General features: G+C 32.1%; 2 protein-coding genes and 1 non-coding gene across 5 annotated transcripts; 2 read left to right on the forward strand and 1 right to left on the reverse strand.

The window, feature by feature from the left end:
• The first annotated feature begins 2,283 nt into the window (after window positions 1-2,283).
• LOC106765240 lies at window positions 2,284-8,272 on the forward strand. Of its 3 annotated transcripts, none has more exons than XM_014649787.2 (6): window positions 2,284-2,714; window positions 2,840-3,460; window positions 3,802-4,550; window positions 4,664-4,753; window positions 6,766-7,539; window positions 7,747-8,272. In XM_014649787.2, the coding sequence occupies exons 2-6, from the start codon at window positions 3,352-3,354 to the stop codon at window positions 7,885-7,887; spliced, it is 1,863 nt and encodes a 620-aa protein (XP_014505273.1). In that variant the 5' UTR covers window positions 2,284-2,714; window positions 2,840-3,351; the 3' UTR covers window positions 7,888-8,272. The 3 variants fall into 3 exon arrangements, with proteins under 3 accessions (XP_014505273.1, XP_014505274.1, XP_022638041.1); XM_014649788.2 differs by having other exon boundaries at window positions 2,284-2,600; XM_022782320.1 differs by having other exon boundaries at window positions 2,284-3,460.
• A 2,129-nt stretch (window positions 8,273-10,401) lies between these two features.
• On the reverse strand, window positions 10,402-11,441 carry LOC106763635. The gene is made up of 2 exons (XM_014647802.1): window positions 10,835-11,441; window positions 10,402-10,643 (listed from the first exon to the last, which is right to left on the reverse strand). Exons 1-2 carry the CDS (start codon window positions 11,439-11,441, stop codon window positions 10,402-10,404), a joined length of 849 nt encoding a protein of 282 aa, XP_014503288.1.
• Window positions 11,442-22,970: 11,529 nt separating this feature from the next.
• Window positions 22,971-23,882, forward strand: LOC106763636. The gene has a single exon (XR_002668087.1). It is a non-coding gene; the product is annotated as an uncharacterized LOC106763636 (transcript).
• Window positions 23,883-25,863: the final 1,981 nt, after the last annotated feature.

Genomic DNA, 25,863 nt, shown 5'->3' on the forward strand with positions numbered 1-25,863 from the left:
GCTTAATCAGAAGTATTCATTATACATTCGACATACGACTATGTAGTTAGATGACCAAACCACTAGAAGACTTAAATAATGTAGACTCTGTTGAACTTAGTAGACAAGAACATTGATCAAACGAGTCAACATGATGAAGTATGACATTAGACTCCTACAAGCAGTAAACGAGACAAATCAAAGTGTTAGACGAGTCAACACAAACACACAAAGGTGCTAGAGGAGTATCAGTGTTAGACGAGTCAAACTCAACTTATAAAGTTGAATGATAAATATCTCCATTAGACAAGTACTTCCATTAGACGACTCAAATGGAAGAATGACCAGACGAGTAAATCGAATATATGCATTAAATGAGTCAAGTTCAAATAACGCAAAATAGATTTATTAAATCACAAGGTCATATGAAAATCTAGCCTAAAGTGATCAAAGAAATCTAAACATTGAAATTGATGATAAGAAAAATTAAGAGAATTGTGAAGCAAGTCTCAAAGTTATTTGAAGATATTTTGGTTAAAGATATATATATGAAGAATATCATAGATGATCGAATATCTGAATGAACAGATAAAGAAGGAAATCTCCTCTAATTAAAGTCATTAATATTGTCATATATTTATCAACCAATCATGAGAAAGGAAAAGACTCTAGAGATCAAAGACTATAAGAGAATCTCCAAATGATTAAAGCCACAACATTTTAAAGTATGAAATTCAAATTATTGAATGATTAAAAAGGAAAGAACAAACAATTCACAAGAAGAAATATATTTTTATTGTCATGTCAAATACTTCTAGATGAAGAAATAAGAAGATATTTGAAGATATAAAGAATATGCTGAATTGATTATGCATCAACGATCATATGACATAATGTGATTATAATTACCAAGACCAAGATAAAAAAAAGGAAAATGATACAAGAGAAAATAGTGAAGTTCCTGAAATACTATTAAATCTTAAAGAGATAGAAAATTGGAAAACTATAAGGGTTTAAAGTCAAATTTATATTATATAGAGTGATATTGGGTTGAGTGATAATCATTATAATACCCTTCACTTTGTGAAGTATACCTTGTAAGCATGATTGTGCTTTCTGACATGAGATATTATTTTATTTTGTGTAATTGCGAGTTTTTGATTTAAGAAGAAATTAAGAAAGACACATGAAGATGTTAAATATGCTGTAACCTGAAAAAATTTATATACATGATCCTTGGAGAGAATTAACTCTTTGTAACCTGAAGACTTTCATATTTGTATTAATAAAAAAACTTGATTAATGAAACTTCTTAAGTAGATTATAATATCAAAGTGATTGATCATAATATTAAAGTGTGAAATAAATCAATACAAATCCTTATTATATACTTCTCTGACTTATTATTTTATTTACTTATTTTATAATATATATATATATATATATATATATATATATATATATATAAATATAAATATAAATATAAAGAAGTATATCGTCTTTATAGACTTTGATTACCCATTCTAAAAACTACTTTACACCAACATCAATTGAAGAAAAAATTAAAAGTGAAAAAAAGAAACATAAAAAAGAACATAAATTAATAAAATTGAAAAAAAAAGAAAATGTGAAATAATTTTATAGATTATTTCATCAAAATAAAATTATTAGTTTAATTTTAAGTTTATTTATTTTTTTAGTCTTGAAATATCTAAAGGTACTCCGATGTAGTATAGCCTCCAATCAAATTTCATCCGTTAAAATTCATATGCATCTGCATTGATTTTTAGTTAACAAAAGTAAAAATGTTAATATTAAAAGTATGTTGAAACGGAACAAATAAATATTCTACACAAAGCTAATTGATATTTGGTTAAATAAATTCATGCCATTAGAGAAGTACAAATAAAAATTAATTAAAATGTAATTTGTTGAAAGTAGAAAGTAAAGAGGCATACAATTCAAGAAATATATATATAATTATATATATATATATATATATATATATTATGTGTGTATTTAGTTATATTTTTTTATTAAAAATTTGCCAGTTGTCATTGTATAGTTTGTTGTGTGTAAATATGAGCGTTAACTGCATGAACTTGGTTGTTCATCAGAAAATGACAAAAGTAACCTCATGGTTGGTTAATTGAACGGTTTTCTTTGTTTTAAAAAGTCGTAACAATATCAAGATTTGAGAGGCCGAGAGAGAATACGTAACAAAAATAAAGCACATGAAGAAGAAATGGGCTCACAAAAAAAAATTAATTTTTGTTTTATTATTATAATATAGAAGAAAAGAAAAAAAAAAAAAACAGAAAGAAGAGAGAGTGTTCATCATAACTCGTAGGCTTGCTTCTGAGTATTGGAAACTAACAGAAAATTATACCTTGTGTTTTCTTCTCAATTTCGCACGCACTAAACAAAAAACAAACAAAACCCTATTTCTGCACACACTCTCTCTCTGGTTCTTTGCTCGTTCATTCTCCCACTTCAAACCTAAACAGAACCAACTCTTCGTATTCCTTCTCCCTATAAGCATTACGCGATAAGACTTGTCTGTTATCACTTAAAAACGTCGACGTTTCACTTCCATCGTCAATCACTGCCAGCCTTCTAGGGTTAGTTGCTTCCTCTTCTGTGGCTTTCTTTTTCCTCTCGCAATCAAACATCGACGTTTCCTCTGTAACCCTAGGTTCAGGAGAAGATTTTTCTTACATCCACCAATTAATCACGTGTGTTTTATTCTTCTCTGTTTTTTCCTTACCTATTTATTTTGGACAAGAATTATAGGGATTTTTATTTTATTTTGTTTTTTTTTTTTTTTAATTTTGGTGTCGTGGATGGGTTTGCAATGCAGTGAGTTCTGCCATTGTTGGAGCAGTGGTGCTTCCGTTTTCTCAATTATCGGTTCTTGAATTGTATGGGGAGGTGAAACATCTGTGAGTGGTTTAGAGTGGATATCCGTGTTTTGATTAATCATGGAGGCTTAGCTTTGAGAAGCGCCTCCTTCGCAACATTGTCTTGTGTTTCAAGACTCGGGTTTGTCTTTAGCATCTTGTTTTGGATGAGTTGAGGCTGCGGGTGTAGTAGATTGAGAATCAGGTTGGGAAGGTTGGATTATTTGGAAACTGTTGAAGGATTGGGAATTGAGGCGTGATTGAATGTTACTGTGAAAGGGCTGATATTTTGTTTGGAATGGGTTTTTCATGATTGGGTTGGGTTTTAGGATAGTGATGAGTGGTACAGGGTAGAGAATGGAGATTATTAAGCGATAAAAACAAGTGCGATAGTGCTACTTGTGGGTGGAGTTGGTGAAGAGGAGCACACGACTTTCTATTTTTTTGTTTCTGATGATGTTCAGAGTTAGTTATGGAAAGAAGTGAACCCACATTAGTTCCAGAGTGGTTGAGAAGTGCTGGAAGTGTTGCCGGGGCTGGAAGTTCAACCCAACATTTTCCCTCCTCTTCTAATCACACTGGTAATTTAGACTCTCTTTTTTAATTATTTACATTTTCAATGCTTTTATTTGATTTAATTCAGAATTTCATGTCCCGTATTTAAGAATATTGTTTCTTAATGCGCACGAGATAAGAATTGGCCGTATACACTATTTTGAAAGAGAATTGTCATGACAGTTGTTTTGTAACATCAATGATATCTTCTTGACTCTCACTCGCTGGAGTTGTGTCAATGTTTGGATTTCTTGCGGCTGCACTTGTCTGCTATTTGCACAATTTAAAACCCTGGGTATTTAAGTTTATTAATGTTTTATTCCTTGAAAAGGGGAAAAATACCAACCATCTTGACATTGTTGTGTAGATTCTTCTTCTGTGGCTCATCATACAAGGAATAAGTCTTCTAAGAATGCTGGTGATTTTGACACTGCTCGTTCTCTGTTTCTTGAACGGACATCCTCTTCAAATTCTCGGAGGAGTTCTATAAATGGTTCAGCCAAGCATGCCTACAGTAGTTTTAGCAGAAGTCATCGTGACAAAGAACGTGATAGAGAGAGAGAGAGATCCAATTTTGGAGATAACTGGGATTGTGATGGTTCTGACCCATTGGCCAATCTCTTTTCTGGGAGGTTGGAGAAGGATCCACTGCGCCGTTCACATTCAATGGTTTCCAGGAAACAGAGTGAGACTATACACCGTAGAGTAACAGTTGATACTAAATCTGGTGGCAATAGCCATCAGAACAATAGCAATGGAATACTTTCTGGGAGTAATGTTATTAGTAGCATTCAAAAAGCCGTCTTTGACAAGGATTTTCCATCACTTGGTATTGAAGAAAAGCAGGGGACAGCTGAAGTGGTGAGGGTTTCATCTCCTGGTTTGGGTTCTAGTCAGAGTTTACCTGTTGGAAGTTCCACTTTGATTGGAGGGGAGGGATGGACATCTGCACTAGCAGAGGTACCTGCCATAATTGGGAGCAGCAGTACTGGATCTCTACCAGTGCAGCACACTTTTAGTACAAATTCTGGGTCTATGGCATCAATTACAACAGCCAGTCTTAATATGGCTGAAGCATTGGCACAGACTCCATCCCGAGCTCGCACTACTCCCCAGGTAGTTGAATTAGTTACTTGTGTCACTAGCTTCTTTATTCTTATTCTTTTCTTACAGTTTAGTGATCTTTTATTTATATCCATGATCAATTAATAAGCCCTAAACAATTGTAGGTGCTGGTCAAAACCCAAAGACTCGAGGAACTGGCTATCAAGCAGTCAAGACAGTTGATTCCAGTAACACCCTCAATGGCTAAAGCTTCGGTAAGAGATTGTGAAATACTTTTCTGGTTTGTTTTTTTGAACTTTATTCTATTATAGATTGCATAGCAGGATTTTATTTCTGACAATTAATCTTTATCCTTATGTAGCTCTTGTTTTAATTGATATTTTGTATATTAGTTTTTTGTTTGTGGTAGATTTAATTAGTACATGTATAACTAGGTTGTAGGGTAACATTTAAAGCTAGATTTGTACTTTGGCTCTTTAGTTTATTTTGGTTTGTATTAGAGTGCTAGTTTTTGGCAGGATGGGGATTTGTTGTTGTTGGAGTGCTATTTAGTGGTAAACGTCTGAGTTAAGGTTGACAATTTGAAAAGTGTTTTGAATGACCTGGAATTTTTTTGATGGTGGAGGTTGTGGTGTAACACTATCAGATTGGAAATAGTATTGATAAAATGGTTAATATGGTCAAGTAAAGAATGTTGCTTTTTGGTTTTTCTTTTTGTACTTTTTAAGCAAGCATATCATTATTGCTGGAAATCTCACATCAATGGGATATATGATCAAATTGTAATATATGAATAAGTGAAAATCTACCTTATGAGTCGGTTTGTAGGATTATGGTAGACCAAAGTTTACTTTCAAATATGGTATCATAACCTATTGTAGTAAGATTTGTTGGACTTATCATACCATTGGCTATTTGAACACTTACACATATGTAGTCTCACACTCAAGATGTTAGTTTTTGGCATAAGAGGGTGTGTTGGACATCCCATGTTGACTAGAGATATGGTCTAATTATAGTTTATAAGTGCATGTAATTCTCATTTTGTGAACTAATTTTAAGGTTGAGTTAGACTTAAAGATTATTTTTAAGAATTATCTGAGTGGTGGTTTCTTATTAGTGATATCTTTATGCTTCCTTGAACACTGGACTGAGGTGACAAACATTTCATTTTACAAATAATGCTTGGACCAAAATCTGAAAATGTCATCAACTGTATGTGGTGTCTAAACCTGTTTTATTTAATCTAGTGTGCAAGTCCTTGGGGTACTGGTTCACCATGAGTTCCCAAGAATTTCCCTGTTCTTGTCGTTTTGACTCTGGACCAATATTGTTAAATGGTAGTGCCATGGCAGAATGGTTTGGCAGATTTTTTGCCAACTGCCATTTGCAACTTGTGAGGGGAGGCCTGCTACCTCGGCACCATAGTCCAGGCTCCAGTGCTGTTAGTATATGGTTGAATATTGTCCTGCCATGTTCTACCATCCATCATTGATAACACTGCGCTGGAATCATTGGTAGCACTATTCTGGACTGCCTATCTCTCCTCAAGCATCTCCCATATGGTGTATAAGGAATCTGTGTGCTTGGATTATGTGGTTCCTTGGAATAACAATCTGTCATGATTTGATATTAAACCGCTTAAAACCTTTTTAATTTTTTTATGGTGTGCGAAATATGTGATTTTTTAAATAAATCTGTAAAAGGGTTTCTAAAGAAATGCTCGAGAGACATGTTTATGTATAACTCTGTAACCACATTGTTTACGTTGTGATAAACTGTTTGTTACCTGCTTTAGTGATAAGTATTTTCATGCCCGTTTCAAATATAATCCACGATTTTTTTCTCTTCTTTTACTACCTTCCCGTTTCCTTATTCTTACTTTGTTTTACATGGTTCTATGGTTAGTTCACTGGATGGGATGGGTTTTTGTATGTCGCTATTGTACATGAAATTTTGTGACTTCCTTCGAGCATACCTAAAATTGGTTATGTAAATTGTGTTATTATAATATGGTAGCTCCAGTTGTTTCCATTTATTAATAGAATCTCTGGAAGAAATAAGGGTTGTTTATATGATGCATTTTCTCAACAAAATCAAAGTTGGATGTTTTCTTTACTTCAAAACTTCGGAAGTTTATATTTCTAGCATGTCTATTTACTTTCTTGTATTCAATAAAATATATTTCATTACAAGATAAAATATTATCTGTTATTTTCTTTTCTCTTAAAAGTGTTTAAGAATTTACTGTTAATTCTCTTTTCAGGTTCTTAGCTCTGAGAAATCAAAGCCAAAAACAGCTATCAGAAATGCTGATATGAATGTAGTTACGAAGACTGTGCCACAGCAACCCTCTGCGTTGCATATCGCAAGCCAATCTGTTCGCAGTGTAAATGCCAAAGTTGAAGCTCCAAAGACATCTGGAAAGTTTACTGATCTGAAATCAGTTGTGTGGGAAAATGGTGCTTCCCCTACCTCCAAGGAAGTATCACATCCTACGAATTATCCTAACAGCAAACCAGGAAATCAACATGTTGCTTCAGGAGCTGCTTCTGTTCCTTTGAGGAACCCCAATAACCTAAAATCCTCCACAGAACGGAAACCAACTACGTTGGATCTGAAATTAGGTTCAACATTGGATAAGAAGCTTTCCATCTCTCAAGTTCAGAGTCGGAATGATTTCTTCAATCTCATTAAGAAAAAAACATTAATGAACTCTTCTACTGGTCTTCCAGATTCTGGCCCAATGGTTTCTTCTCCAATGATGGAGAAATCTGATGAAGTGAATAGGGAAGTAGTTAACGAATCTGCAAGTCCCCAGTCTCTTGGAAATGTTACTGAACTAACTTGCAATGGTAATACCCATGCTCATGAAGAGTTTCAAAGGCTTTCTGATGATGAAGAGAAAGAATCAATTGCATGTGCTACAATATATCCAGATGAGGAAGAAGCTGCGTTCCTTCGTTCTCTTGGCTGGGAGGAGAACTCAGACGGGGACGAAGGCCTTACAGAAGAGGAAATCAATGCTTTCTATCAGGAGGTAATGATATCTCGAACTAGTTTTGTATTGATTAATGATGATTAATTGATTAATGATGATTACAATTCAAATATGCTTAGTTTTATCATGCTTGAGTGAACTCTTCTGCTATCGTTGTTTGCTTGCCGCTCCAAATTACATTTTAATGCAACTTTCTGTCACCGAATTCGGTTGTTGACATACCTTTCATTGGCTTTTGTTTTTCAGTGCAAGAACTTGGACCCAACTACATTCAAGCTATGCCAGGGCATGCAACCAAAGCTGTCCAAGTTGTTCGAATCCTATGCATCTAACTTGCATGGATCTTCTGCTGAATTGAGCTCTACTGATCCCGGATCTGATGCTTGACACACTGTTTCCTTAATCATAGTTAGATCCAAGTTTCATATTTTTGATGGCAGATGATTAGTTCCATTCCTTTTGTTCTGAATGCTAATGAATTGAGAGTGAAAGAAGAGGGGTGGGTTTTTTATTAGAACCCTGCATTTTGCAAATATTGCAATAAGTTACAGGTGCCTCAATCCTGCCTGTTTAACAGGTTTTTTTTTTTTTTTCTTTGGCTTTTTGTTTAAAGGTATAGGGTTGGTAGGGTAGGGGCTATTTTGTCTGCAGTGGAAGATGCTAGGTCATTGCATCTTTTGGGGCATTTTGATCCGTTTCTTTTCTTTCCATGAGGGTTTGATTCTACATGATAAAGTTTTTATGCTGTTTTTGTTCAATTTTACAAAAAGAAGGGAAATTAAAAGTTTTTTTTTTTTAATTTTAGAGCATGTTGATATGATTAATTTTAGATGCCTTTTTGGGATATACCAGTTCACTTTCTAGTTGCGGTTCTTGGAGCATTGTTAAAATTTACAAATGATATCCAGATACAAAATATAAAGTTTACACTCTTAAATTGTTCTCTGTCCAATATTTCTTTTGTACTTTTAAGTTTGAAAATTTTCTGCCTCTAATTTAGAAAAATCAACTCATTAACTGCATATCCTCCACTTGGGGTAAATAATGGGTAAATAATAAACGCTCGGTTTGAATAATATAACCGTAAATCATGTAAGAAATAAGTTATAAAAAAACATGAGAATATTTTGAGCTAAAATAATCTTTATGACTTTAGGCACACTTTTAGTGTAAGGAAAAAAAATGTTGAAATGAATTTTTAACGAGTTGCTTTTAAATTATACGTATAGGTCTTTTTTATTCAGGTTATTTTGGTCAGTAGTGCTGAGAAGTTAACATGTATTGTTACATGTAAAGTGGTGAGTATAATCTCACTTGAAGTTTGAATGCTTACACAGTCTTAGAGTGAGTTTTAATTTTTAATTACTTGATTTTGTTTTATAATAATTTTATCCGATAGTTAGAAAATGCAATGAATCAATTCTTAAAATTGAACTTATGGTTGGCTAGGAGTTGGAATAGAACGTATATTTTTATATGGAACCAGGGAATAAATAATTATTTACGTATATTTTTATAATAATCTATTCCTTTTTGAGTGTAGCCTTTGGTCACTGGTCGAATCTTATATCTTTCCACTGTACCATCAGCTTTGTGCTTTATTTTGTAGACCCATTTGCACCCAATGGGCTTCTTCCCAAGAGGTAGTTTAGTCAAATACCATGTGCCATTGTCTTGCAAGGCTTTAATCTCTTTCTGCATTGCATCAGTCCACTCAGGACTATTTTTGGCCTCTTCATAAGAGGTGGGTTCTTTCCCAGCAGTTATGGCAAGAGTGTATTTTAAGTGTTTTTCAGATAGAGACTCATAAGATAAGGTAGTAGTGATAGGGTAAGGGGGTTTTTAACTTGTTTTTGACACACAAAGATGTGGAAGATGATTGATCTGGTTGTATGTAATCTTTTAAGTATTCAGGGGTTTTCTTCACTCTGCTCGACCTCCTTTGGTGTTTTCTTTGTTCCTCCTCCATAGGATTGGTATCTTCAGCATTGTTGGTTGTACTATCAGTGAAATTTTGATGATCTCTTCCATTCTCGGTTGGAGCCTATTCATGGCTACAAGGAAAATTATACAAAAAAAAATGTATTGTCTTGACTGTTATCACAGTCACTCTTATTTCCTTGTTCATTTTTATAGGGAAAAATATCTTCATAAAATATGACATTTCTACTTATGAAGATTTCCCTGGTGTTAATATCAAGAACAATGTATCCCTTTACTGCATTCTTGTATCCTAGGAAAACTCCTTTTCTAGCCCTAGAGTCAAGTTTACTTCTGTTATTTTCCAAAGTGGAAGCAAAACACAAGCACCCAAACACTTTAAGGTTAGGATAAGTGGGGGAATCATTCTTTAGGACATCATAAGGAGTTCTGTCTTTAATTACAGAAGAGAGCAACCTATTAATCAAGTATATGGCGTGAGATAGAGCATAGGACCAATAAGCATAGGGAACATTAGATTGGAAAATCAAACTACGGGTAACATTCAATATATGTTGGTGTTTGCGCTCCAAAACAAAATTTTGTTGTGGGGTTTCAACACAGCTAGTTTGATGTTCTATTCCATAAGTGTCATATATGCTGGGAGAGTTAAATTCTGGGCCATTGTCGGTCCTAATGATTTTGACAGTTTTATTAAATTGGGTTTTGACTTTTATAATAAAAGATTGCAAAAGTTCTCTGGTTTGACCCTTGTTATGCATAAGAAAACCCCAAGTGTGCCTACTACAATCATCAACAATAGTAAGGAAGTATCTATGCCCATGTACAGATGGGATGGAGATAGGTCCCCATATGTCACAATGTATAAGATAAAAACAATTAGCAAATAGAGAATTATGTTTAGGGAAAGGCAACTTGTATTGTTTTGCATAATGGCAAATATCACAAGTACTATTAGAATCAGTTTGAATATAAGGAAAATTCTTGCATGTTTATTTTTACATGTTCATAAGAGAAAACAAAACTAGATTTCAGGTTCTTTCCAACAGGCTGCAAGTAGTAGAGCCCTTTGTACACCTTAGCACATCCAATCATCTTCAATGTAGAATTGTCCTGGATTTCACACATCTTAGAAGAGAATGTCAGTTTACATTTTATGTCTCTAGTCAAACATTGAACAAATATAAGGTTGAAAGTGAATTCTAGTATGTACAAAACATTGAAAATCATAAAATCCTATGAAAATTGCACAGTCCCTGCATAGTGGGATGTAACAATAGAGTTGTTTGGTAGTTTAACAGATATAGGCTTTATTTTATTAAATGTTGTGAATAGATTTTTTTATGAGTCACATGGTCAGTGGCTCCTGTGTCCATGATCCATGAAAACATACCTTGTCTATCTTCTGTGGTGTCTTTGTGCATTTGAATGATGCTATGGGAGATGTTCTCGGTCTTATCAATCATTTCCAATATCTTCTTCATTTGTTCTGGGGTGAAGGAATTCTGGGCAGCATTGGTATTGTTTTGTTGGTTGGTTTGTAAACCTGTTAATGCAGTGCAGGCATTTGTAGATCCCCATTCATTCTGTCCCACACTGTTTTGACCATTATTATCACCCTTTTTGTACCATGGGGGATACCCATGTTTATAGTAGCATTCATCAATTGTGTGATTCATCTTGTGATAGTAAGAGCGTTGCTTCCCTTGATGGGGATTTCTTCCTTTCCCTCTTCCTTGACTACGAGGTGCCAAACCACGCCCATGGCCTTTCCAGCTTTGATCACCTCTCCAGTTATTTTGTCTTTCAGTGTTGTTGGCAAGAATCTTGATGTCAGCCTGGTTAGTGAATCCAGAGTCATGTTTCTCCTGCCTTTCCTGTTGTATGATAAGGGAAAAGGCACGGTTAATATTGGACAGGGGCTCCATCAGAAGTATTTGTGTCCTTACAGTATTATAACACTCATTTAGGCCTTTTAGGAAGCATATGACATGCTCCATTTCTCTATATTTGTGAGAGGCTTTGGATAGATCACAACTGCAAGGAATCTTGCAGTTGCACCATGGGATGGGTCTCAAAAATTCTAGCTCTTCCCATAATATTTTCAAGTCAGTAAAATACTAATTTACACTCCTTTCCCGTTGCTTGATGGAATGAATTTCTTGCAGCAAGTAAGAGAATTTAAAATGGTCTCCTTTGAAAAATCTCTCCTTCAATTCTTCCCATAACTCATGAGCATCCTCTACATATACAACACTCTCTGCTATCTGGGCTGAGAGGGTCTTGATGATCCAAGACAACACCATCATGTTACTTCTTTCCCAATGGTCGAAAAGAGGATCCTCTCTTTTCGGTTTCTTGAGCCTTCCATCTATAAATTTCAGCTTGTTCTTAGAGAGAAGAGCTCTCCTCATATTTCTGCTCCAAGAATTTTAATTTGATTCATCAAGAACCTGTGAAATAAGGGAGATGCTTGGGTTCTCTCCTAGGTGGAGATAATAAGGGCTGGAGGGATTGTTGATTTGATCCGTACTTGCGGTGTTAGACATAATTGGCAGCGGTAAAGAAAAGATCCAAGAAACCAAGAAAGAAAATGAACGTGCCAGAAACCAAGGCAGAACAGGTTCAAAACCTGTTCTGATACCATATTAAAACCGGCCCAAACATAATGACTGAGGCCCAACGTCTCTGGCCCAATATGTGAAAGAATATCTTCCTCGAGAAGCTTCCTTAGGTCAGATGATAGGTGAACTCGAGCACTGTGAGTGATGTGAAGAAAACGAAGAATGGGAAAACAGGCGCGCTGGAGACAAAGGTAAGAAACTAAGACTCTTGTATATTATTGTTGTGTGTTTTTTTTGTTACAAATAAGCACTAGAAGCCCTATATTATATAGTATTCCGGTGAAGATTAGAGAAAAGGGGGATTGTTAAGAATCTCTAACAGAACCATTAATAATAAAACAAAAAGCGTTAAAACTAAAACAGAAAAACCCTAAACATTAAATGTTGCTCTTAGGAGCAATGATCATCTAACAGAAACTTTAATACATTTGTACTAATTTAAAAATTTGTTTCACCCTTTAATCTTCGCACACTAAATTTTGTTAAATTATTCTTAATAAAATGATTTGTTACTAACGATACATTAAATACTTAATTAATAATTTTAATCAAAATGTAAGAACTAAAAATTGATTAAACATTAACATCAATTTCCCAATTAAGTATTTTTGTTATAAATATTATTGGGTTCTTCTTAGAATAGAACAGGAACAATCTGTAGAAATTTTCGGCGGTTTTAGTAAAACCCCGATTATTTTCGGTGATTTTGGAAAAAACCTATTAATACCGGCAATTTTGGAAAAAACCCCACTAATACCGACGATTTTGGCAAAATTCCCACTAATATTGACACCGTTTTTTCTATTCCCACAGTTTTTTTAGGGGTTTTCTTAATCCCAGATAATATACTTTTTGGGAGTTAAAAACGCCGGAAACGAAAAAAATAATCTCCGGTAAAAATCTAAACTTTTGTAGTATTAAAGTATTTTTTTTTATAAATATTATTGGGTTCTTCTTAAAATAAATAGAACAGGAAAAATAATTAATTGGAGTGTTTTGAATTTAAAGACATATAAACTCACTACAAGTGATGTGATGTCATTCCCAATAAAAAAAGGGATTAATCATTTAGATTGTTCCTATTTATGTAGGGTTTTCTCAATTAGGTCATAGTATTTTAAAAAGTCTCAATTAAGTATCTGATTTTGAAAAATTTAATCAATTAAGGGTTTGCCGTTAACTTGGGTGGATGACATTAAAATTGTGTGTGCGTGGCACGGTGACTTGGCTGAGGTGGCACTGTATGGTGAGTTGAGTTGGTTTTCTCTCATTTTTGAATTAAATTTGATTGAAAATAATTGATACATACAGTTTAAATAAATCATTTCTTAAGAATGAAAACCTGGGTTTTGAAAAATTGGGAAATTAGAAGGGATTAAAAACCCTAAATTGGAAGACAAAAATTGGTGTTGGTGGAGGCTGATACACCCAAAAACTATCCTTAATCCTATTTCAAGAAAGAGCAAATATCGTAATTGAATTATTTACGGTTCCAGAAATGGCAATTCGTGAATTGCAGAAATTGGGATAAAGATTGAAGAAAGAGAGACCTGGAGAGGCTGATCAACTTGGGCGAGGAGATCGGAGGAGTGGTTAGGCATAAGGCTGAGAAGTGCAGAGAGAGCAATTTCCGTGTTTCAGCGGAATCCTCCGCATCAATCCCATCGCAGCTTCCATGTCTTTATCTTCTTCCAAATTCAGACCTTACACAAAGTAATCATGCATATCATATCACAGGCCGCGACAATTCGTGTAAAGAGATTTTAACTTTGTTTTCGCTTCTTTTTTATTATTATCCGAATTTCCCTCCACCCCCTTCTCTCTCTACCAATCAAACTCAGAAGTGTTTGAAGATGCATAAGAAAGCAATTGTTATTAAGCAGTAAAACTTGGCATACAATTGTAGATGTCATTAAGCAGTAAAAGTTGGCATACAGTTTGCACTAACAAAACACAATTTGCACTACAATTCCTGCCTTTCAATTTAGGGTTTTTAATCCCTTCTGATTTCCCAAATTTTCCCAAATTCTTCTCTTTCTTCTACAATGTTCCAGAGTCAAAATGCACGTTTTCGTTTCTTAAGAAATGATTTATTTAAACTGTGCACTTTTTATGTATCAATTATTTTCAATCAAATTTAATTAAAAAATGAGAGAAAACCAACCCAGCTCACCATACAGTGTCACCTCAGCCAAGTCACCGCGCACACACAATTTTGACGCCATCCACCCAAGTTAACGGCAAACCCTTATTCAATTTTTCAAAATCAAAAACTTAATTGAGACGTTTTAGAATACTAGGATCTAATTGAGAAAACCCTACCTAAACAAGGACAATCTAAACGATTCAACCTAAAAAAAAGTTTAAAACAGTAAATTTGATATTATTTATGTCATTCGTTTTCACCTAATACGAAAGTTCGATTATTTATAAAATGAAATAGAAAATTGTAGTAGTTGAAATTTGAAAAATCAATTGACGGTGGTGAAAATTCAAAGTTAAGTTTTAATATCATGTTTTCTGTTCCCTAAAGCATGCTCCATGGCAAGGAAATGTGAGGTCAAACAGTGAAATGAGTCTGAAATGAAAGAAGAAACAATCCATATAAGTCAACCACACGATACCAAAATTATTCCATCACGTGTTTTCCACGTGAAGACAAAGATGGCATGTCGGCTGCAATTTTTTTTTTTTTTCTATTTTCTAGTTTATCTCTTTCTTTACATTTCATACGTATTTGCATGTGATTGGTTCCCCGATTAGATTTTACCAAATCATTTTTCCCTTTTTTGTAATATATTTTTCCAAATTTTTAAGCTGTTCTATCTTATCTGTAAAAAAACAAAATTAGTTCAAACCAACATGCTTTTTAAGAATTAAAAACAATTTAATTAAGTTTTAAATTTCTCTTAAATTTATATAGTTTTATTTGAGTTTTTTTTTTTCATAAGTATTTAAATTCTTTTTATTGGGTAACTAAAAACTGTTGATTCAATTATGATTTTGGTGCAGATATTTTACAAAATTATTGATTTAATTTTTTATTTTCCATTCATATAAGTTTGCTCCTTATTATTTTTTACGGAATTTTAATATTTAATCTTTGACATTTACATTGTGTATTTTATTTTTTACAATTCAATAATTTTGGATTAAAAATAATCTAAGTTTATTTATAATTTATTAATGCGAAATTTCTCTTAGTCTTTCATAAGAAAAAATCAATATCATCGTCTTATTTTACAAAGGATGTTACTTAACAAATCCTATCATGTGTATACTCATAATCATTTTCATGAGTTAGATTATGAATCCAAAATAAATTAATTATTAATAAATAATAATTTTTCTTTAATAGACTATTTCATAAATTTCTTAGGATAATAACCGAAAGTGTCTGAATTCATCATTAGAAACAACTTAGTTTGATTAGTATTTGATTTTCTAACTATAGAGCATGTTTTTTCTTTATTTTCTTTTTGGTTTAATACCTATTTTGGTCCCTCTTTTCGTAGGGTCTATTCAAAGTCGTCTTACCTTTTTTAAAAAGTTCACTAAAATCTTACTTTTCGTAAAAACGGTTCACTTTAGTCCTTATTACTTACGGCGTTAAAAATTTTAACGGCAAAGTATCCAGGTCAGCTATAAGTGAATAAGTTGTTAATTTTTTATATACATGACAACTTAAAAGACCAGCAACTCCAGAATCCATTGCCCTCCATCATCGCCATGAACTGTCCCACCTCCATCATCGACGTTCTTTGCTACCGTTTTCATTCACCGTGCTCCTCTTTAGTTAGTGCGAAAGTTCTTTCCTTTATATTTTTCTAGTTACTTAACATGTTTACTTGCAGATGATAAGATTGTATTTCCCTCCTCTTTTGTCTAACTTTTTAGTAATGGAAGAGCAAAGTAATAAAGAGAACCCTTTGCAACTAACATCCTGTGACACTGGGGGCACAACCAATGATGTCTCTCACTCAGCTGAGGGTCATCTCATTCCCAACCCAATATTTTTCATTGCAGAATCATTTGGAAGAAATGAGAGCCACTGGACTTGCTTTAATTTCTACTTTATTTTTTAATTTTAATAATTTTTGTATTTCAAAGACGAAAAATGTTTTATTCTTATTTATTAGTATTATTGCTAGTATTATTACTATTGATACTTCTTTACTATAATTAGTATAATTCCTAATATTATTAGTATTATCTACTATACTATTATTATTTTTATTCTAATGACAATGTTACTATTATTATTTTTATTATTATTAATTGAATTAAGATGAAATGAAGATAAAATGACTGAAGTTTTCAATAAGTGTGTTGGTCAAAGAAGTAAAAAAAAATGTATCTGTCATATATATAGAAAATTCTTCATAAATTTGTATCCTTGTTCTAAGAGTTGTTATAAAAGTACTGCAGTACACAACAATGTTGAATATTTTAGACGCCTATATGATGAATTTCTTTGATGAGGAGCGTCAGAATTTAAAAGCCTTATAATATCAAATCTTAAATGCATTTAAGAGTTGTGATTATATACCTTATTATTGGAAATGAAAACACTTACCCGTAATCATTAAACATAGTAGAACTTCTCGTACAATAATCATACTATGCTAAATTGAGTTGGCAAAAAATTTTCAAAGTTTGGAAGAAGTCATAGATGTATCTGTAACACAAACAAAGATAATAATCATACTACTGCCACTTTCTAGTAGAAATTATCCATAGTGAATACTAAAATAAATACAAGAAAGCTTGTATCATACTAGATCACTCTCGCCAAAAGTTTGCATAGCCTCATTCAAATCATCAACCAAAGCCATAGGCAGCAGGAAAATACTCTTGCTCTCTAGTAGCTAACCAACTGTTGCAGAATGTTCTTCAAGTAGTTTCCCCATTATCTCCAAAAGGGGTTCATTCAGCATCTCTTGGTTGATATAATGACCATAACCCTGCAATATTGAACAGATTAGCCTATGCACTCAATCATTTGACACTGATATGAGCAACTATTTTATTGCATCACTATTTGGGCAAACACATGAATTCACAATGATTCTGTGTATTTATTGATATGAACCATCAAATGTATATACCTCATGACCTAGTGGTATACCAGTTGATTCTTCTTGCAATCTACTTCCACTTTGTTCCTGCTAGGGGTAGGCAAACTGCACTATTTGCACTGCACTGTAAATTAATTATAATTGACTATAAAATAGTTTAAATAAACTGGACTGCATTAAAAGGTAGTTTAAGAAAACTACACTGAACTGTTTTTTAGTTCAGTTAACTACAATACAATTAAGTAAACTATTTTTTAATTTAATAAAAATAAACTAGTTAATGGTGGTTATCAACTCCTTGCTGCATTCTTAAGAATGTGTGTGTACGCTTCTGTTTATCAGTTCTTAAAACTGTAATATTAATTATGTTGCACCAGCACGTTGCAAACTTGAATTAAAATTGTTATCCCAAATGTATAAAAAAATTGCTATCACACTTGATGTGACAATCTCTGTCCCTAGTTCCTGCAATGAACAATCTCCTTAGTTATAACAGATCATCTATCTAATCCCAAGTTATTGGAAAACGTCTATTATGCATGTCCTTTAGGATATTAAGTGTAATACGTCTATTATGATCGTCTCGATATTGTTCATAAAAGGAGTTGGGAGAGTTCACGGCGATGGAGGGCTATGGATTATGGAGTTACGACATGATGAAGTTCAAACAAAACCACCTTGAAATATCAGATTCCCACGTTATTGGTCTTTTAAGTTGCCACGTATATAAAAAATTAACAACTCATTCACTGATAGCTGACCGGGACACTCTGCCGTTGAAATTTTTAACGCCGTAAGCAATAAGGACTAAAGTGAACCATTTTTACAAAAAGTAGGATTTTAGTAAACTTTTAAAAAAAGGTGGGACAACTTAGACCCTACGAAAAGAGGGACCAAAATAGGTATTAAACCTTTCTTTTTTAGTGGAAATGAAGGTGGTTGAATATAGTGAAAACTATGTATGAAATTAATCTCTCTTGTGTTGAATATATACATAGGGTCTTCTATTTATAATAACAAATATGAGTTAAACCCAAAATACGAAAAGAAAAACAATAACAAACTAACAAAAGATAAAAGATAAATATAAAGTAAAAATAATATATGTAACACTTCCCCTCAAGCTAGTTTCTGCAAATCGTATGTATCAAACTTGCTACTAATATAATCAATAGACTTAGTGAAAATATTTGCTTCTGCGCTCGAGTGACACCAAATTGTTAATGATTTACGAAAATGACATAGAAGACGAAATACCAACCCAAAAGACTCTCCTAAGCAAAAAATATGGGAGATTGCTCCATGTAAATCTCTTCTTGCAAATCATCGTTGAGGAGTGCATTGTTGACATCTAGTGGATAAAGAGATCATTGTTGAAGAGGGGGGGGGGTTGGACTAGTGAAAACTTGGCTAATGGACTCCATGCGTAATTGGTTATTTTGGTTGGTGTTAATAAGTCTTTTGGGACTTGTTGGAGTCCCTAACCTGTTTAAAAACAAGCTAAAACTAGTAGAATTCAATTTGGGTTTATAAAGTGAGGTTTGGTAAATTTTGGAGTGGAAACTTGTAAGCAATCACTTAGAAATGAGTTTAGGATGGTTTAGTGGAAGTTGTTTAAGTCGAATTGAGGGTATAATATGATCTAGGAATGTTAGAAGTTGTGAAAAAGGGACCTAATAGGTCAAGGGTGATGCATGGTGTAAATTATGCACTTTTGGTGTTGTAGAAATATGCAGACTCGTTAAGCGAGCTGAGTCACTGAGCGAGAGGTGAGGGGGTCTGAACCTCTATCTGTGTATTCGTATAGCGAGTTGGGTCGCTGAGCGAGAGGTTAAGGGGTATGGACCACTATGTTTATGTTCGTATAACGAGGTGGGTCGTTGAGCGAGAGGTTAGGGGTTCTAGACCACTGTCTTTGTATTCGCACAACGAGTGGGGTCGCTAAGCGAGAGGACTCTTTGGTCGCCCAACGAGCTTGGTCGCTAAGCGACTAGTCCATGATTGATTTGTATTTTATTTTTAGTATAATTCTCTGATAATCCTGAGTATGTTTGATTCTTTAAATGATTTAAAAGTTCCTCTGTTATTATATACCATGTAATATTATTGGATTAGAATTCAATGTGCAAATTGTATGTTTTTAAGTATGGTTTCAAAGTTATGAAAGTGAGTTCCTAGGTGGAACTTCTTCGTGAGGTTCAAGTATGTTTAGATTGAATGCAGGGAACTCAGTCTTGAGAGTTATCCTGAAACTCTTATGATATTTCATTCTCAAGTAGAGAAGATTGATACATGTCGTGAAGAGTAGCAGAAGGCCATTGCAAGTGCACAACCCGCCATAGGTCGACAATCATTCTAAGTCTAGACGGTTCAGTCTAGGTCTTAACATGTTTAGGATGTTTGAAGTTAGTTGTTATATGTAATGAATTAAGGTGTTTAATGCATTATAATATTGTATGTATCTTTTTTATATCTAGCTTACCTTTTTGTTTGTGCTTGTGTTTGTATGTTTCTGCGTTCTTTTCTTTGCTATGATCATTATGTGAGTGTGAGCAGAGAGATGAGGTTTCCTTGAAGCAGACACTTGATGGAGGAGATGTTGTTGTCTAGTTTCTTTATATTAGTTTTGTAAATAGTTTTGGTTAGCTCGTTTGTATATAAAGTTTAAATTTTATAGTTATTTTTGGATGATTGTAAGTTTCTACTTTATATTTTTATTTGCAACTAATTTATCTTATTAAATATGTGATGATTATTATATAGTTAAATGTTACAAAATACTTTAATATATAAACATAATAATTATTTAATTTATTTAATAAGAATGGTTAATTAATTAGTTAAAAAAATTGAAAATTTTATATAATTAAATATATTTTTAATATATGTAATAATTTTTAAAAATATAAAATAAACATCAAATTAAAAAAATGACTTCAAACCCATTCTTTAATGAATGGGTAAAAATTTATAACTTCTTTATTATTAAGGTAGAGTAGCTAACTCTCACATTTTTTACGGATGAATGACATATTAGAACAAAAAAATGGTTAATATAAAGGATTGTGAGATTAGTATGACTATAATTAATATGATCAGACAAATTATTATATAAAATTTTCCTGAAAGCATGAAAAGAAATTAAAAGGAATTATATAAAATTTTCCTGAAAGGAGGATAAAAAATGGAGTAAATATAAAGTTACTTTTTTTTGAAAGAGAGAGTAGTCTCTTCAAAGGCTTGTTATTTATGAAAATAATGCGTGGTAGACAAATTTGAGTGGGCATCAACTCAAGCAGTGTGTTCAATAATTTTAGTAAGATATGTAACAATCGTGCGTGCAAGCGTGACAGAGAGAAAATGTCTGTATTCGCCAATTGTCTAAAAAAACTTTTACAAAATTTATTTAGATGATATGGAGGAGATAAATTAAGGATTTAATAGATGAAAATATTCACTAAAACTTATATTACTGCATCGAAAAAATAGACTACAATGCTTTAATAACATTGTTTTAATTTCAATAAGAATTTTTTCTGTTTTCTATTTTATTTCTTAACTAATATTAAATATTTTTAATAAAGTTATTAAGCTTTGTTGACTTGATGTGTCAGCTTTAGAACGATTTGATCCATTTAGTCTATGAACTATATGCGTTTGTGTAGGGTTGAATAGTAAATTTATAGAGAAACCAGTTTTATAAAATTAATAATTATATCAAAAAACCAAAACAAAATTATTATAATAAAGTATTTAAATTTTTTTTTGTTAATATATATCAAATTATTGTATTTAAAATTAAAATTAATTTTATTAATATGACTTATGCAGTAAAAGTAATAATATTATTTAAATTTTAAAAATATATTTTATTTTTTGCTATTTAAAAGCAGATCAAAATGATATAAAGTTAGGTCAAAACACAATTAACTTATTTAAAATACTCTCAGACAAAACCAATGCAAATTCATTTAATTTAATTTATTAAATGTTTCATCGAGTCGAATTAGAGTGGTTAATGCTGAGTCAAACTGAATCAATTCTAATTGATTGTTCTATTAATTAGTTTATATAGAAATTAATTAAGACTTAAAATTTTGACTTATAATATTTTTTTTTGTGAGCATTTAAACCATCGTAATCCGAATGTTTTCTCTTGTGTAAGTCTTTATTTTCTACTTGGATATGATAACTCATAAAAATTTTAATGTTTTGTTCACTTGAATAGATTTGGAAGAGAATAATTGAAAAATTTGATGATAAATTTTTTGTGGTTTATTTGAATAGATTTGGAGGTGAGAGTGAATTTGGAAGTAAATTTTTTTAATTTGTCATATAAATTAAATTATATATTAATTCTTATAAATTTTACTTTCAAATCTACCCTCATTTATCTCCAAACCAATTTAAATAAATAACAAAAAATATTACCTTCAAATCCTCTCAATTACTTTCCTCCAAATCCACTAATGAATTGTTTTAAATATAACATGTGAAATAATAATTTTTTATAATAAAGATATGGTAAATAAAGAAGAGTTGGACATGAAGACAAAACACAATAAGCATAATTAATTATAGTTTAGGAAACTTCACTTAATGCAAAGTACAAAAAACCTGCCCTAAAATATTGGCTTCTTGGTGAACGTGGCTGTACCTCATTATATGTTTGCCACTGTTGACATCATTCCTTTTGAATCTCAAACTCAACTATTTTTAGAAACAATGTTTTGGAGTTGTTGTCATGGATTCAAAATACCTTCTGACTTTCTTCACTAGGAAATTGTTGTTAGATTTTAGAATTTTAATTTAACAATTTTTTATGTTATGTAATTATTACTTTTTAATATCTTAAGAAATACAACATTAATAATTTTAATTTATATAAAATATTGATATTTTCTTTATTTTAAAACAATCGTAAAACAAGATTTTTATTTTCATTTAATATAAAACTTGAATTTTTGAATAAAGTTGGACTAAAATAGAAAAACTATAAGCTGATAAAGAAAAGGGAAGTATCCATAGAATGATAATAATATTTTTACTCACTGGTGAAAGTAATATATGATAAAGTGGAAAGTAGGGAGCTTTAAGTAATTAAAGAAATCGGAAACTTTTGGGGACAAAGAGTTGTTGAACCTATGATTTAACCACCACACACTTTAGCATCATCGATTGGTTAGGATTTTGATCTCTCCACTCAGTCATAGACAGATGAATGGCAGTCAAACTCATTAACACTTTTCTCTCCTTAAAGAATTTGCTCAAGTCCAACAGAGATAACGATTAAATTGTAATATATGTGAGGTGCTTCTTATATAAACTAAAGATAACATCAAATTATAATATATAAATGAGGTATTTATCTTACAAATTGATTTTATGAAGTTGAATTAACTTAAATTCATTTTCTAACATGATACTAGAACTACGATTAAAGTCCTTAAAGAATTTGCTCACATCCACAAGAGATATCGTTAAATTGTAATATATAAGTGAGGTGTTTATCTTACAAACTAGAGATAACATCAATAATTATAATATATAAGTGAGATGCTTATCTTACAAATTGGTTATGTGAAGTTAAATTAGACTTAAACCCATTTTCTAATATGATATCAGAACTATGATTAAAGTTTCTTCTAACGATATTTCTTGTTTTGTGTACGTTTCTATTTCACTTGTTGTTGTGAAGTTGAATTAGGTTTAAATACAGTTCCACATAAAATCAAAATAATGGTCCACCATTCTTCTGCTTCTCTTTGTTTCTTTCTTGTGTGGACCACTCTTCAAAGAGGCTCCTTCTCTGCAATCATTATGATTCATCACCTTCTCAAAAATTAAACATGCTCTTCTTGTATATTTGGCAATCTGAGAGTCTCAAGTAAACCAGCCAAAGCACTTAAAAGTCCATTGACATCTCGGCCAAGCATGAGCAGTGAAAATCATCATTACTTTTACCATCAGAACCTCCAAATCCATCGCAGAACCACGTTTCTGCCAATGCTATGTGCAAGGCCATCATCCATCAAAGATGTCAGTCTTCCACAAGCAGGATCCTTTTCCAATGACCCTTTGTCTCCAAGAATCGGTTGCATGGGTCAGGTCAAGAGGCACAACAAAATAGCTGGACTTCTCACAACCAAAACTAGCACCACCACCCACATCATTTCCCCCTCTGTTAAGTATGCCAAGCTTAAAAAGCTCTTTTCTGGCAAAAACTTAGCCACCACCACCACCACCACCACTAGGCCAAGAGGAACAGAAAACAGTGGAAATGTGCCCAGGAGCCACAACAAGCACATGTGTAAGAGGGATGAGAATGTTGTTCCCATAAGCATTGAAAACATGGATCTTCCTCTACCTGTGATCAAGAGAGTGCAGAAGCCAGAGGAAGAGAGACAAGTGGATACTCTTTGGAAAAGAAGGTCTGGTGGGGCTGCATTGAAAACCTTACAACTTCAACAGATTCATTGTTCTAGACATCATCCTCAGCTTACAACTGTTTGATGGCTCATCAGATATTCCAGATGCAAAATTCTTCTTCTGTTTTTTCCTTTTCTCTTTAAATTTTTACATTGGATATAATCTAAATGGCATGTTTTTAGTTTTCGTGCTGTTTGATTTCCCATGAAGTATATATATCATCATGAATAGATCAGATCAAAGATCTAGCTTTTCTGTGTGTTCCAATATTAAACCTACAATTGAAGTTTCTGTGTAAAAGTTGCAGGATCTGTGCCCAGAAAACACCATGAATAACTTAACATGATGCAGATAATTGATCACATTACCAGCATCAGTGTCTCACAAAGGAAAGTCCTTGTTCATTAATGAGTTATTATGATCGCTCCAGACATAAAAGTTAACAACATTTAGTGGTAAGAAACACTATTTAATGTAATTATTGAAGATCTAACTATGCTGTAAATATAAAAGTTTATAATATATAAATGGATAAAAACTTTATTATATAAATGGTTTTGTAAGATTAAGTTACATGTAAAGTCAGCAATTTACGATAATATTCTCAACAACATTGTACAGTAAAACATTAAATTCAGGAAGTCATGGATTTGAATTTTCAATTCTGATTCTGAAACTTATACTATGCAAATCACAGTACAAAACTTATAAGAGAGGACGCACCAGCAGCAGTTCCCACTGCATAATGCTAAAAACATTAGCTTATTGCCATGAAAATATATGGAAGATCATGTTCTGTTAGCTCAATTTTATTGATGAGAGTAAAACATCAAGAATATTTTTTTTTTTAAATTAGACTATTTTACTATTTAAGTACAATTTACAAAATTCTAATTATATTTTCTCTAATTTTGCAAATTGTGAGAATTCTGTTATTACTAAGTAATTTATTTATTTTAATTATTAACTTTAATTTAAACAACTAATAACTTCTCCAAATAATTATCTAATTTGACTTTGAATTTAAGTTTAAATTTTTGAATTTTATACCTTTTATATTTAAAATTTTTTGTAAATACCTATCAAGAATTTTTATATTTTTCTTTATTTTAATTTTCCAATCTTTTTATAAATAAAACTTTTTAATTTTTTTTACCTTTTTAATATTTTCTTTAAATAATTTCTTTATAAATAAATCTAAATGTTTTACATTCATATTACTAATTTTTAAATTTACGTTAAACCTTCGGGTTTATATATCAAATTGCATACCAACTTGCTCAAATGACTAGGTCCTCAGTTCCTTAATTCCTTAGCTCGACACCAAATCAAACAAAGTCAACAACACACAATCAATGCAATACATTCAAATTTCGCAACAATTCAACAACTAATATTAGCAATCAATCAAACTTAAACAGATCAAACATACAATTCAATAATTCTCAATCATCAAAAATTCTAAAATAAAGTAATTTAGCTTCACTTACTTGGAGGATGACCAAATAACTCTAGAAAACCTAAAATAGTTCCAAAAGCAGAAGAAACCCTATCTGCTCCTGCGAACAATAGAAACATAATCAGAAAATATCATTAGGACCATTGATTAGTAAAAACTCTTATAGAAGACTTAAATATCACATGCAACCCCTGAGAGTTCGCATGTAAAGGAAGACAAAACAAACCAACTAGAGGAGCAAAATATTATCTTATTGTATTTGAGAAACCAATCAGATGGAAATGGAAAACTTTCTTCAAAGGTTACTTTGGCGATCTCCAATCTTCAAACAGATAAACAATGAATGAGAATAACCATAGGAGGGTTTGAAAACTCTAGAAAAATTTGTAGAAATAATATGTTTTAAAATAATAAAATTCATTCATAACAAAATTATTTATTTAAAATCCTTTTAATATTAAAATAGTTAGATCTTACTATTTTTAAACTATTATCACTTTTAAAATATTATTTTCTAAATCTTTACATATCATAAGTTGAAAACAACAACACTCAATTAAAAAAACAGATAAATAAAGGAGAGTGAGAGAAAAGGAATGAAAGTCCTTTTTTGAAGAGAAAAGGCAAAATGAAAAGAGGAAAAATGATTAACATTTATTAATAGAAAAGCACATTATTAGTAAAGTAACACAAGGATGAGACTAGTGAAAGTGAAAGTCCTCTTTCCAAAGATTGTCCTCAAACTTGAGGACATGCTTTTTTGTGAACGAGGTCCATATGATTTGCTAGGCCACACGTACTTTATGTGCTATTCAATTGATTCATACAATGC

This window comes from Vigna radiata, chromosome 6, assembly GCF_000741045.1.
Source record: "Vigna radiata var. radiata cultivar VC1973A chromosome 6, Vradiata_ver6, whole genome shotgun sequence".
NCBI lineage: Eukaryota > Viridiplantae > Streptophyta > Magnoliopsida > Fabales > Fabaceae > Vigna > Vigna radiata.